The sequence below is a fragment of the Oncorhynchus masou genome, chromosome 25 (assembly GCF_036934945.1).
Source record: "Oncorhynchus masou masou isolate Uvic2021 chromosome 25, UVic_Omas_1.1, whole genome shotgun sequence".
Classification (NCBI taxonomy): Eukaryota; Metazoa; Chordata; class Actinopteri; order Salmoniformes; family Salmonidae; genus Oncorhynchus; species Oncorhynchus masou.
Genome location: NC_088236.1, coordinates 48991852 through 49006573, shown reverse-complemented (window position 1 = coordinate 49006573; position 14722 = coordinate 48991852). Strand labels below are relative to the sequence as shown.

At 41.1% G+C, this 14722-nt stretch overlaps 1 protein-coding gene across 1 annotated transcript; it reads right to left on the bottom strand.

The window, feature by feature from the left end:
• Window positions 1-12359: 12359 nt before the first annotated feature.
• LOC135513669 (adenosine receptor A2a-like) lies at window positions 12360-13229 on the bottom strand. Its single transcript, XM_064936524.1, has one exon. It carries the CDS (start codon window positions 13227-13229, stop codon window positions 12360-12362), a length of 870 nt encoding a protein of 289 aa, XP_064792596.1.
• Between the last annotated feature and the right edge of the window lie 1493 nt (window positions 13230-14722).

Sequence of the window (14722 nt, the reverse complement as noted above, 5' to 3'; positions counted from 1 at the left end):
ATTTACCTGTGTGACTGTTTTAGTTTTATGTGGCTGTTGTCTAATTCCCTGAGTGCGAGGCCTTATTTCCAGGACTCTGGAGAAATCGATGACACTTCAGAAGGAGATAAATGGACCAATCCTAAGCTCTGACCAGTGGAATACAAAATACATGGCTTGGACGTAATAGAAGAATCCGGATCCTTTCATTCGCGAGGAGACCATATTTGATGTTTAGGAAATGTAGATGTTTTCTTGTTTCAATGTATAGATTAACGGAAAATCCTGATAAGTAGAATTAAGATTCTGATGTTGGGTTAAAAAACAGTTGGCGTTAATGTTAGATTTGATTAATGATGGGTGAAGAGTCTGATAAACATTTATAATAATGTTGGTTATAAGTCTATTCGTATGATAAATCTGATAAACCTTTTTAATAAGGTTAGTTATAAGTTTATTCATATTTTTATTTTTTAAGTTTGATAAAACTAGATGTAGATTTGAATGTATAATATTTAATCTAAGGGAGGATTTGTTGGAGGAAATTACAGTTGAAATGATTAATTATGTATACATTTTTATTAGAACCATTAAGTTTTAATACTATTATGTTATGGTATGAAATGTATGGATTTTTGGTTAAACTAGGACCGAAAATGTAGGTAAAACAAATTAATTGTCTGTACCTTGCGGGTTTAAGGGAGAAGGAGGGCATATTTCTTTAGACAGATAAGAATGTACTTTGATGTTCCATTAGTGGAGGAGAAAATGTCTTTTAGACAGATTGGAATGTTTGCTTTATGAGGGGAGAGGAGACAATCTCCAGACCTGAAGACACTGCGCTATTGTGTGGATCGGAGAGAGTGTGAGAACTGATGATGTCATTTTTATCTTCCCTTTTAAAATGTAATGTTCTTTGTATTTTGGGTCAGTACTCATCAAGAATAAATGCTGAACTTGTTTTTAAGACTGGTCTCGATCTATTTCATGCAAAAATGATTAACTTACAACTTATTATGAAATAGATTGAGTGTGAATTTGGTTTTGGCTACAAAACATATAGGAATTTAGAATTCCTCTAACAATACCCATGAACAGTTCCATCTCTATCATCAAGTTCGCTGATGACAGTACAGTAGTAGGCCTGATCACGAGACAGCCTACAGGGCGGAGGTAGACACTCTGATGGGGTGGTGCCAGGTGAACAATCTCTCCTTCAATATTCACAAAACAAAGGAGTTGACACATCTCAGAGAAGCTGAAATGGTCTAACCACAAGGACACTGTAGTGAAGAACGCACAACAAAAGCAAGTAGACCGGGTAGCCATTTGACTAGCTGTTCAGAAGTCTGAGGTAATATGTACATGTAGGTAGAGTTAAAGTGACTATGCGTAGATTATAAACAGAGAGTAGCAGCAGCATAAACGAGGGGTCTGGGTAGCCCTTTGATTAGCTATTCAGGAGTCGTATGACTTAACCTCTTGATACTCCCCACCCCGGATCCGGGATCGTGAATAAAGCCTCAGGCTCATTAGCATAACGCAACGTTAACGATTTCTGAAAATCGCAAATAAAATGAAAATAATGCACCTGCTCTCAAGCTTAGCCTTTTCTTAACAACACTGTCATCTCAGATTTTCAAAATTTGCTTTTGAACCATAGCAAATCACTAATTTGTGTAAGAGTATGCTAAGCTACATTTTCACAAAAACCAGATAACCAAATAAATAAAATAATTTACCTTTGAAGAGCTTCGGATGTTTTCAATGAGGAGACTCTCAGTTACATAGCAAATGTTCAGGTTTTCCTGAAAAGAATCTTTGTGTAGGAGAAATCGCTCCGTTTTGTACATCACATTTGGCTACCGAAACGAACCGAAAATTCAGTCACCAAAACGTCAAACTTTTTCCGAATATCGACCGAAACATGGCAAACGAAACATGGCAAACGTTGTTTGGAATCAATCCTCAAGGTGTTTTTTCACATATCTCTTCATTGATATGCAGTTCGTGGAAGCCTGCTTTCCCCTCAGAATCGCATGGAAAAATACCAGCAGCTGAAAAAGACGCACCAATTTCGACGGAGGACACCGGGCGGACACCTGGAAATTGTAGTCTCTTATGGTCAATCTTCCAATGATATGCCTACAAATACGTCACAATGCTGCAGACACCTTGGGGAAATGACAGAAAGGGCAGGCTCATTCCTCTCGCATTCACAGCCATATAAGGAGACAATGGAAAACGGAGCCTCAAAAATCCTGCTGGTTTCCTGGATGCCGTTTCATCTTGGTTTTGCCTGTAGCTCACGTTCTAGGGCACTCACAGAGAATATCTTTGCAGTTCTGGAAACGTCAGTGTTTTCTTTCCAAAGCTATCAATTATATGCATAGTCGAGCATCTTTTTGTGACAAAATATTGCGCTTAAAACGGGCACGTCTTTTTATCCAAAAATGAAATAGCGCCCCCATAGCATCAAGAAGGGCGTGCTCGGTCCTTCTTTTCCTGTGTTCCACAATCAGCTCCTTTGTCTTGAGGGAGATGTTATTATCCTGGTATCAAACTCTCAGGTCTCTGACCTTCTTCCTATAGGCTGTCTCTTTGTTGTCGATGATCAGGCCTTCCACTGTTGTGTCATCTGCAAACTTAATGATGGTGTTGGAGTCATGCTTGGTCATGCAGTCATGAGTAAACAGAGAGTACAGGATGGGACTGAGCACACACCCCTGAGGCCCCCGTATTGAGGATTAGCGTGGTTAACGAGTTGTAGTAACGGTAGTACCTCCTGGCTACACTAGTGACCATATCCCCCGTGCATCCCGCAAAGGCGGAGGTGTTGCTAACATTTACGATAGCAAATTTCAATATGCAAAAAAATGAATGACGTTTTCGTCTTTTGAGCTTCTACTCATGAAATCGATGCAGCCTACTCAATCACTTTTTATAGCTACTGTTTACAGGCCTCCTGGGCCATATACAGCATTCCTCATTGAGTTCCCTGAATTCCTATCGGACCTTGTCGTCATAGCAGATAATATTCTATTCTTTGGTGAATTTAATATTACATGGTAAAGCCCACAGACCCACTCCAAAAGGCTTTCGGAGCCATCATCGACTCAGTGGGTTTTGTCCAACATGTCTCTGGAGCCACTCACTGTCACAGTCATTCTCTGGACCTATTTTTGTCCCATGGCATAAATGTTGTGGATCTTAATGTTTTTCCTCATATTCCTGGACTATCGGACCACCATTTTATTACGTTTGCAATTGCAACAAATAATTTGCTCGGACCCCAACCAAAGAACATCAAAACTCGTGCTATAAATTCACAGACAACACAAAGATTCCTTGATGTCCTTCCAGATTCCCTCTGTCTACCCAAGGACGCCAGAGGACAAAAATCAGTTAACCACCTAACTGAGGAACTCAATTTAACCTTGCGCAATACCCTAGATGCAGTTGCACCCCTAAAAACTAAAAACATTTATCATAAGAAACTAGCTCCCTGGTACACAGAAAATACCCGAGCTCTGAAGCAAGATTGCAGAAAATTGGAACGGAAATGGCGCCACACCAAACTGGAAGTCTTCCCACTAGCTTGGAAAGACAGTACCGTGCAGTACCAAAGAGCCCTTACTGCTGCTTGATCATCCTATTTTCTAACTTAATTGAGGAAAATAAGAACAATCCGAAATTCCTTTTTGATACTGTCGCAAAGCTAACTAAAAAGCAGCATTCCCCAAGAGAGGATGGCTTTCACTTCAGCAGTGATATATTCATGAACTTCTTTAAGGAAAAGATTATGATTAATAGAAAGCAAATTACGGACTCCTCTTTAAATCTGCGTATTCCTTCAAAGCTCAGTTATCCTGAGTCTGCACACCTCTGCCAGGACCTAGGATCAAGAGATACACTCAAGTGTTTTAGTACTATATCTCTTGACACAATGATGAAAATAATCATGGCCTCTAAACCTTCAAGCTGCATACTGGACCCTATTCCAACTAAACTACTGAAAGAGCCGCTTCCTGTGCTTGGCCCTCCTATGTTCAACATAATAAACGGCTCTCTATCCACCGGATGTGTACCAAACTCACTAAAAGTGGCAGTAATAAAGCCTCTCTTGAAAAAGCCAAACCTTGACCCAGAAAATATAAAAAACTATCGGCCTATATCGAATCTTCCATTCCTCTCAAAAGTTTTAGAAAAGGCTGTTGCGCATCAACTCACTGCCTTTCTGAAGACAAACAATGTATACGAAATGCTTCAGTCTGGTTTCAGACCCCATCATAGCACTGAGACTGCACTTGTGAAGGTGGTAAATGACCTTTTAATGGCATCAGACCGAGGCTGTCCTCGTGCTCCTAGACCTTAGTGCTGCTTTTGATACCATCGATCACCACATTCTTTTGGAGAGATTGGAAACACAAATTGGTCTACACCACATATGTCAGAGTCAAGGCCCGCGGGCCACATCCGGCCCGCGAGAAGGTTTTTTACGGCCCCTGGGATGATCTTGATTTATTATTAGAACCGGCCCGCAGACCGCAGCAAGCCGGCAGCCCGCAGATCTTTTACACGCACCAATACTACATTTCCCACAATGCAACGGTGACGCACCGAGCAGTAGGCTGCTTCATTTCAATATTTATTGGCACAGCAGTCGTCAGCATCACAGTAAAATTAACTTTCAGATACCCATCAAAAATGGCAAAACGGAAGGTGGACACTGAGAACCGGGGTTTCAAACAAGGTGGGAGTCGGAGTATATGTTCACGGAGGTAGCTGGAAAACCTGTGTGTCTTCTGTGTGGAGAAAGTGTGGCGGTACTGAAAGAGTATAATCTGAGACGACATTATGAAACGAAACACGCGGACAAAAACAAGAATATGGACATGGAACAAAGGCTACAAAAGGCAGAGGAATTAAAACGAGGCCTCAAATCTCGACAGGCTCTGTTCAAAAAAGCCAAATCACAAGGCCAGGCTGCTGTCAAGGCCAGTTTTATTTTGGCAGAAGAGATCGCTAAATCAGCCCGGCCATTTACGGAGGGGATTTCATCAAAAACTGCATGATTAAAGTTTGTGACGAAGTTTGCCCAGAAAAAGGCAACTCTTTTTAAATGTGAGTCTGAGCAGAAACACCATTGCCGAGAGAGTAGACCAGTTGTCCATCAATCTAAAAGAGCAGCTTGTGAAAAAGGGAAAAGATTTCATTGCATATTCCTTGGCTGTGGATGAGAGCACCGACATTTCTGACATTGCCCAGTTGTCAATTTTCATCCGCGGAGTGGACTCCAGCCTAAGCGTGACAGAGGAGTTTTTGGCTTTACGTCCTATGCATGGCACAACTACGGGGCATGATTTGTATGAAGAGGTGTCAAGATGTGTAAATGAGATGGAGCTGCCTTGGGAAAAACTCGTGGGTTTGACAACCGACGGAGCACCTGCGATGTGTGGACACAGGAGCGGACTGGTGGCGAAGATACGGGAAAAGATGCAAGAGGAAAACGCGACAGGTGAGCTGACAGCTTATCATTGTATCATACACCAGGAAGCGTTGTGCGGTAAAGCCTTGAAAATGGAGCATGTAATGAGCATCATCACGCGCACAGTTAACTTTATCAGAGCCAAAGGTTTGAATCACCGCCAGTTCAAGGCATTTCTGACGGAGTTAGAAACGGAGCATGGTGATTTGCCTTATCACACAGAGGTGCGATGGCTAAGCCAGGGAAAGGTGCTTCAAAGATGTTTCGAGCTTCGTGAGGAGATTTGTCTGTTCTTGGACAGCAAAGGGAAAGACACAACACAACTCCGAGACGAAATGTTTCTGTGTGAAATGGCTTTTCTGTGTGACATTACGCGTCATCTGAATGCAATGAACTTGCAGCTGCAGGGTCGGGATCATGTCATCTCTGATATGTACAGTACAGTGAAGGCATTTAAAACCAAACTGACTCTGTGGGAGACGCAGATGCGGAAAGAAAACTTGAGCCACTTTCCCAGCTGCCAGACCATGAAAGAGAAGCTCTCTACCAGTGCGTTCCCGAGCGCACAGTTGGCTGATAAAATAGGTATGCTTGCCGCTGACTTTCGACGCCGATTTGCTGACTTTGAAGCACAAAAAAGCAGGTTGGAACTGCTCGGTAACCCATTTGCTGTTGACGTGGAAAGCTCACCACCAAACCTCCAAATGGAGTTGATTGACCTCCAATGCAATGATGCACTGAGGGCAAAATATGCGGCAGTGGGTGCTGCGGAGTTCGCCCGTTTCCTCCCCGACACAATGCCCCAGCTGCGCATCCAGGCTGCTCAAACGTTGTCTATGTTTGGCAGCACATACCTGTGTGAACAACTTTTTTCTTTGATGAACCTGAACAAAACATCACACAGAAGTCGACTTACTGCTGAACACCTCCACTCAATTCTGAGGATTTCCTCAGCTCAGAGCCTTACCCCGAACATTGATGAACTTGTGGAAAAGATGGGACACCACCAAGTATCACCCTCAACCTCAAACAAGTGAACATTACTGTGCAATCACATATTTAGAGTTTTTACTCAGTTCAAGTTTAAAAGTTAAAGTTTAATATTTGTTTTCACTGCATGTTACTTCTCCTTAAACAAAGTGTTGTTTTTGATTAATAGATTTTTGCACTTTATTTTATTGTATTTCAATCCAATTATATTTTAAAAATATTTCAGTTGAGTGGATGATAGAAAATTGCTATTATTGTTTTTTTCTTTGAAGTAAATTTAGCCCACTTTTGCTAAAATAGAAAATATAGGCTACTGATGGTGCCTTGAATACCGGTTTCTTTCATTTAATGTTCATGTTATGGGGATTTTTATATAAAGGAAATTTGTCTTTTGTGTCTGTTGAAAATTAAAGATTACTGACAGAGCCATAAGAAAATATTGCTTTATTTATCTGATCATATTGGAATATATTTGTTAGGTTTTCAGTAGGTTCAATTAGGTTCACTAGACTATATGCGTCATTTAAAATTTTTTCAATGAACATTCGAACAGTCCGGCCCTCGGCTTGTAGCTAAATTTTTTATTTGGCCCTCCGTCCATTTGACTTTGACACCCCTGGTCTACACGGACAAGTTCTGGCCTGGTTTAGATATTATCTGTCAGCAAGATATCAGTTTGTCTCTGTGAATGGTTTGTCCTCTGACAAATCTACTGTAAATTTCGGTGTTCCTCAAGATTCCGTTTTCGGACCACTATTGTTTTCACTATATATTTTAACTCTTGGGGATGTCATTCGAAAACATAATGTTAACTTTCACTGCTATGCGGATGACACATAGCTGTACATTTCAATGAAACATGGTGAAGCCCCAAAATTGCCCTCGCTAGAAGCATGTGTTTCAGACATAAGGAAGTGGATGGCTGCAAACGTTCTACTTTTAAACTCGGACAAAACAGAGATGCTTGTTCTAGGTCCCAAGAAACAAAGAGATCTTCTGTTGAATCTGACAATTAATTTTAATGGTTGTACAGTCGTCTCAAATAAAACTGTGAAGGACCTCAGCGTTACTCTGCACCCTGATCTCTCTTTTGAAGAACATATCAAGACCATTTCAAGGACAGTTTTTTTTGCAAAAATCTGAAACTTTCTGTCCAAAAATGATGCAGAAAAATTAATCCATGCTCTTGTCACTTCTAGGTTAGACTACTGCAATGCTCTACTTTCCGGCTACCCGGATAAAGCACTAAATAAACTTCAGTTAGTGCTAAATACGTCTGCTGGAATCCTGACTAGAACCAAAAAATTTGATCATATTAATCCAGTGCTAGCCTCCCTACACTGGCTTCCTGTCAAGGCAAGGGCTGATTTCAAGGTTTTATTGCTAACCTACAAAGCATTACATGGGCTTGCTCCTACCTATCTCTCTCATGGTCCTGCCGTACATACCTACACGTACGCTACGGTCACAAGACGCAGGCCTCCTAATTTTCCCTAGAATTTCTAAGCAAACAGCTGGAGGCAGGCCTTTCTCATATAGAGCTCCATTTTTATGGAACAGTCTGCCTACCCATGTAAGAGACGCAAACTCGGTCTCAACCTTTAGGTCTTTACTGAAGACTCATCTCGTCAGTGGGTCATATGATAGAGTGTAGTCTGGCCCAGGAGTGGGAAGTTGAACGGAAAGGCTCTGGAACAACGAACCACCCTTGCTGTCTCTGCCTGGCCTGTTCCCCTCTTTCCACTGCGATTCTCTGCCTCTAAGGGGCTGAGTCACTGGCTTACTGGGGCTCTTTCATACCGTCCCTGAGAGGGGTGCGTCACCTGAGTGGGTTGAGTCACTGATGTGATCTTCCTGTCTGGGTTGGCGCCCCCCACTTGGGTTGTGCCAGGGTGGAGATCTTTGTGGGCTATACTCGGCCTTGTCTCAGGATGGTAAGTTGGTGGTTGAAGATATCCCTATAGTTGTGTGGGGGCTGTGCTTTGGCAAAGTGGGTGGGGTTATATCCTTCCTGTTTGGTCCTGTCCGGGGGTTTCCTCGGATGGGGCCACAGTGTCCCCTCCTGTCTCAGCCTCCAGTATTTATGCTGCATTAGTTTATGTGTCGGGGGCTAGGGTCAGTTTGTTATATCTGGAGTACCTCTCCTGTCCTATTCGGTGTCCTGTGTGAATTTAAGTGTGTTCTCTCTAATTCTCTCTTTCTCTCTTTTTTTCTCTCTCTCGGAGGACCTGGGCCCTAGGACCATGCTTCAGGACTACCTGACATGATGACTCCTTGCTGTCCCCAGTCCACCTGGCCGTGCTGCTGCTCCAGTTTCAACTGTTCTGCCTTATTATTATTGGGCCATGCTGGTCATTTATGAACATTTGAACATCTTGGCGATGTTCTGTTAAAATCTCCACCTGGCACAGCCAGAAGAGGACTGGCCACCCCACATAGCCTGGTTCCTCTCTAGGTTTCTTTCTAGGTTTTGGCCTTTCTAGGGAGTTTTTCCTAGCCACCGTGCTTCTACACCTGCATTGCTTGCTGTTTGGGGTTTTATGCTGGGTTTCTGTACAGCACTTTGAGATATCAGCTGATGTACGAAGGGCAATATAAATAAATTTGATTTGATAGTAATTTAGGCAGGTTACCTTGGTGTTCCTGGGCACAGGAACTATGGTGGTCTGCTTGAAATATTAAACTGTTAATTTACCATGGTAAGGTAACCTTCCGCTCCTTTGAGGAAAACCAACTTTTCCTTAGACTAAATGCTTGAAAATATACTGCATTATGAGTTTGTTAAAACTCGAAATGTGAAAATGACCCAAAGGTTAAGGGTTGTTTAACATCTGAGTGCTTCTGTTAACCCTTTTCTCTAGTGTGAGTCCGGGACCATGACGATATAGTGCTATAGAGCGCTATTTGTATTTATCTTGTTTTTTTGCCATTTTCCTTATTTTATTTCACTAGTCCTGCATGTTGGAGCTCGAAGCCTAAGATTTTCACTGTACTATTAAAACATCTGAATCTGAATCTGAACCATAATAATCAATTTATGATTAGAGGACAATTCAACTAACATAGCCTAAATGTTTGAGTTGATAAAGATTATTTTTTTCAAAGAAAGTATTTCAAATATATCTTGTTAACCTTCAATATTAGCTTTCATTCTTCAACAAAACTCCATGTACTTGTTGTTATTTTGGGGATTTTTTAAGGCTCATCTTATAGTTATATATGCTAGTTATAGCTGGCTAAACATATAGCCTACATACCTGCAGAAGCATTCAAAAGTTTTAAACAGTAATTAACACATCAATAGGCAAAAAGTAGAGAATATAAAATGTTGTTTTTAAAAGGTGTCAAAACAATAACTCTGCTCTCCAAACAATATCCTTTTGATTGAACATGAATTATCCTACCAAAGAAGCATTTGAGCTTAACCTATTCTTTATCAAATTTGGTTCAATTACACCCTTTTCAAACAATTACACCCAGCTAAACAAATTTCTATTACAATAGAATAATGTTATTATTGTGTAGGAAAAAAAATTACATTTCCAAATTTGGTTTCAACAAGGCTACATTTTGTTGTTTTAATTCATCAACAATAGATAATTATTATATAACATAAATTGTTCAGGGAAAGGACGAGTGTCAAAATTGTGTCTTGGTTAGGAGATAAACTATTTACCAGGCTTATCAAAACTTAAATGACAATGATCATATTATTTAATTAATGAATCACATCTAACCTTCGATAGTAGCCATAGGGCTATCCACAGTGTAACAATGATTTTAACCTACATGAGAAAAATGTATATAGGCCTATAACCTATATAATTCAGTACCTATTTTCAACATATTCACACTTAGAATCAAATTCTCTTTAATGTTTTGTCCCCCTTTATTGCAACATTCCTAATGTTTTGAGATGATCCTCTCTTGTTTGTAAGGGAACCTCATGTTTTGAAGACAGTATTAACCAGGTGTCCGTTAGGTCCAGGTTGTAGTGGTCCTGGACTCACACTAGAGAAAAGAGGACACAGAAGCATTCAGATGTTAAACAACCCTTACTTAGCCTTCAGGTCATTTTCACATTTCGAGTTTTAACGAACTCATAATGTGGGCGGGCACATGACAGGTATATTTTAATCCAAATTGACTATAAGGAAAAATTGGTTTTCCTCAAAGGAGAGGAAGGCTACCTTACCATGGAAAATGAACAGTGTAATATAGGCTACTTTAGAAATAAATAAAACATAGAATTATCATAGGCTAATAATATATAACTTTATCATTGCCTAAGCATTCTGTAAGGAAACATGGAGAACTATTTATAAATGCAATTATTTTCCAATAGAAAGTGGAGAACTCTCCACAGTATGACAACTAATTGTAACAAGAAGATATCTGTTAAAAATGTAATTTAAAGCATGACCCTTCAAAGTCATTAAACAAAATCTGCATGATGGGGTATGTAAACACCATTTCAAATGAGTGGATTCGGCAATTTCAGTCACTCCCGTTGCTAACATGGGTATAAAATCAAGCACACCGCCATGCAATCTCAATAGACAAACATATGCAATAGAATGGCCCGTACTGAAGAGCTCAGCGACTTTCAACTTGGTACTGTCATAGGATGACACGTTTCCAACAAGTCAGTTTGTCAAATTTCTGCCCTGCTAGAGTTGCCTTGGTCAACTGTAAGGGCTGTTATTGTGAAGTGAAAATGTCTTAGAGCAACAACGGCTCAACCACGTAAAAATCACCTGTCCTTGGTTGCAACACTCACTACCGAGTTCCAAACTGCCTCTAGAAGCAATGTCAGCATAAGAACTGTTCATTGGGAGATTCGTTAAATGGGCTTCCATGGCAGAGCAGCCACAAACAAGCCTAAGTTCACCGTGCGCATTGCTGGAAAGGTGTCATCCTAAGCGTCAGCTAGAGTGGTGTAAAGCTCAACGCCATTGGACTCTGGAGCAATGGAAACGCGTTCTATAGAGTAGCAGTCCGACAGATGAATCTGGGTTTGGCAGATGCCGGGAGAACGCTACCTGCCGAATGCATAGGGCCAATTTTAAAGTTTGGTGGAGGAAAAATGGTCTGGGGCTGTTTTCCATGGTTCGGACTAGGCCCCTTACTTCCAGTGAAGGGAAATCTTAAGGCTACAGCATACGATGACATTCTAGACAATACTGTGCTTACAACTTTGGTTACAGTTTGGGGAAGGTCCTTTCCTGTTTCAGCATGACAATACCCCATACACAAAGCGAGGTCCATGAAGAAATGGTTTGTCAAGATCAGTGTGGAAGAACTTGACTGGCCTGCACAGAGCCCTGACTTCAACTCCATCAAACACCTTTAGGATTAATTGGAGCGCCGACTGCGAGCCAGGCCTAATCGCCCAACATCCGTGCCGACCTCACTAATTCTCTTGTGGCTGAACGGAAGGAAGTACCAGCAGCAATGTTCCAACATCTAGTGGAAAGCCTTCCCAGAAGAGTGGAGGCTGTTATAGCATCAAAGGGGTGACCAACTCCATATTAATGCCCTTGATTTTGGAATGAGATGTTCAACTACAAGAAACCTTGGTAAGCTCACTTTAAAATAGAACTTCCATTTTTTTGGAAGCATAAATCAGTTCGGCTATATCAGTCAGATATAAGATATATAATCATTTACATGTAAACAAATGGATGCGGACAGGCATATTTGCATGTATATCAACTAATGACAAATGATACATTCTTGTCAACCAAAAAATACACTTTTAGGTGCTTGGCCTGAAAATGTTTAATTGCACAATCAACTTTTGGAGAGTTTTCTGAACATAAAATACTTTTGGGTAGATATGTGCCCTAAATGCATAAAGACTCCAATTGAAGATTATAAGAAAGGTGCACAAAATGCTTGACTAATACCTCCTTCTACAGCAAGGTTTCCAAACCTTGGTGAACAGCGTTGCCCTGAGTGAGGCACAGCCTCTGATGTACAACAGTGGGGTTAACACAGCATTTAAGCGTGGAAGAATTCTAAGGGGATCGGTTCCTTCGTTTCTAAAAGAATAACACGTTGATCCGATAAAATTACAGCAAATTATGTGGATGAAAATGGGTAACCATGCCGCCAGGAAAAACACTGCTACTACTATGATTAGGTACACCGAGGAGCGCTTGTTCTCTCTCTCCACAGAGGGCGGCTCTCTCTCCAACTGGAATTTAGCTATAAAGAACAGTCTAATATTCAGGCCTATCATAATTATCACAGTGAAAATGTTCCCAACAAAGGTACCAATACCCGTGACTTGTTTTGCGATCCCCATTGAAACTAGATTGTTCACCGCTACAATGGCAAAAGCGTAAACCCAGTAAAATAGAATGACAAGCAGCGTCCTGTTGCGGGTCATTCTCTGGGAGTATTTAAAAGGTGCTGTCACGGCATGATACCTATCGGACTGTGCTGCCAGTATAGCCATGTACGAGAGCCCCAGGAATGTGGGAGCGATGTAAAACGTTCTTTTGGGGGAGTCATAGCTGTCCCTCACGTCTAGGACGCCCACATAGTAATAGGATACCCCAGAACAGATGTCGCTGAAAGAGGTACTCAGCATGTACATAAAGCGGTTCTCGCTGCGCAGTGACTTGTTCATCATGATTGAGAGAAACACAGAGATGTTGAGGAAAGTAATTGCGGCTGCCAACACTATGCTGAAAAGAAACATCAGCACATTCCCAAAACTATTGAGGGGCAACACTGGTGACAGACCCACACTGTTGTTACTCATTGAGAGATAAGAGAGGGAGCAAAGAGAGAGCGTTGCAGAGCTTCTAAAGAGTCAGAGAGAGGTGCCCACTGTAAGCACTTGCAGGTGATAGGCATGCCACAGCTATGACTGGACACTGGGTTTATATAAAAGATGCACGAGGGGACCAGACTTCTCTTTGGCTGGTTAACAGGGATGGGCTCAATTCCCTTGGATTCTAATTAATGCATTGTTCATATTCAAGGGAATGGTTGTGTAGCCTAACAAATTGGGTTGAGATGTCAAGGGAAAAATGCAATTTAATGAGCTATTGCCTCTGTTATGAATATTCGATGACAAATATCCACTTGTTTGGCTGGTTCATCTCTAGCTTTCTTTCTAGGTTCCTGCCTTTCTAGGGAGTTTTTCCTAGAGACCATGCTTCTAAATCATTACCTGTTGTTTGGGGTTTTAGGCTGGGTTTCTGTACAGCACTTTGTGACATCGGCTTATGTAAAAAGGACTTTATAAATACATTTGATTGAATGATGCACTTTGTTTCATTTTCAGGATTCATCTTGGGTTGATTCGAACCTACAGCATATATCCATATTTAGCTCATGAAATCAATTGAGCCATTGAACAAATAAAAATTAGACAGCTTACACTTACTTCGAACCCTAGCAAACTAATAAAACATTGCTATTGCCTACACAATATCACAGATTATTTTGCAAGAGTCACAACATTTTCCTTTTTAGCTGGGTGTTTGCGTACTACTGGTAAAATGAACAGGTTTAGCTAATACTGTGACATTTTGGAACAATGTTTTTTAAATTAAACAAATAGTTAGCGGGAGAGGCTGTATAGACAATCCTGGCCCACAAAACAATGATTTATGTAGCGCAGATGAGAGCTAAGTTTTTTTACATTTATGCTCTCCCCATTGAGTAGAATATATCACATCTGGATGGCTACCAATATTAGTTATTTTTGTGATGGCTGCTATCCTACTTGACACTGTGTTAGGCTACAGCTGACCAGTGACATTGCACCTTAGGTCGACAGGCACCTCGATACAACATGGTGCACTGGTCATTCGCATCAGGTTTAGCGGCTTGCGAGTACGGCCCATCATAGTTTTGGTGTCAATCCGAAAAAAATATGTAATCTTTTGAACTGGTAGAAAACAAGACATTTTCCCTACACTGCGCTCAGTGTATTCTCTATGGCACTCAGAGGCTGCGCTACAGCCTATAATCACAATATTCTCTGGGTGATGTTTTTCTAGGTCGCAAAGCTAGATATTTACGAGAAATTTAGAGCAGACCGAAATGGCATCTGTCAATTTGAGCTACCTAGCTAGCAAACATTAGCCAGTTATCTAGCTAGGTTAGCTAAGGAAACATTCAGTAATTCAATGTTGGCAAGCGTTAAATATACTTATAAACAAGGCAAGGTACCTACCCAGCAGCTGATGAAAATATTATTCCACTTCACAGCTGCTTCAAGGAGCTATTTACAAAAATTGTCTG

Excerpts from the sequence above, each read along its gene's own strand:
- LOC135513669 (XM_064936524.1), bottom strand. The coding sequence starts at position 13,229 with ATGAGTAACAACAGTGTGGGTCTGTCACCAGTGTTGCCCCTCAATAGT.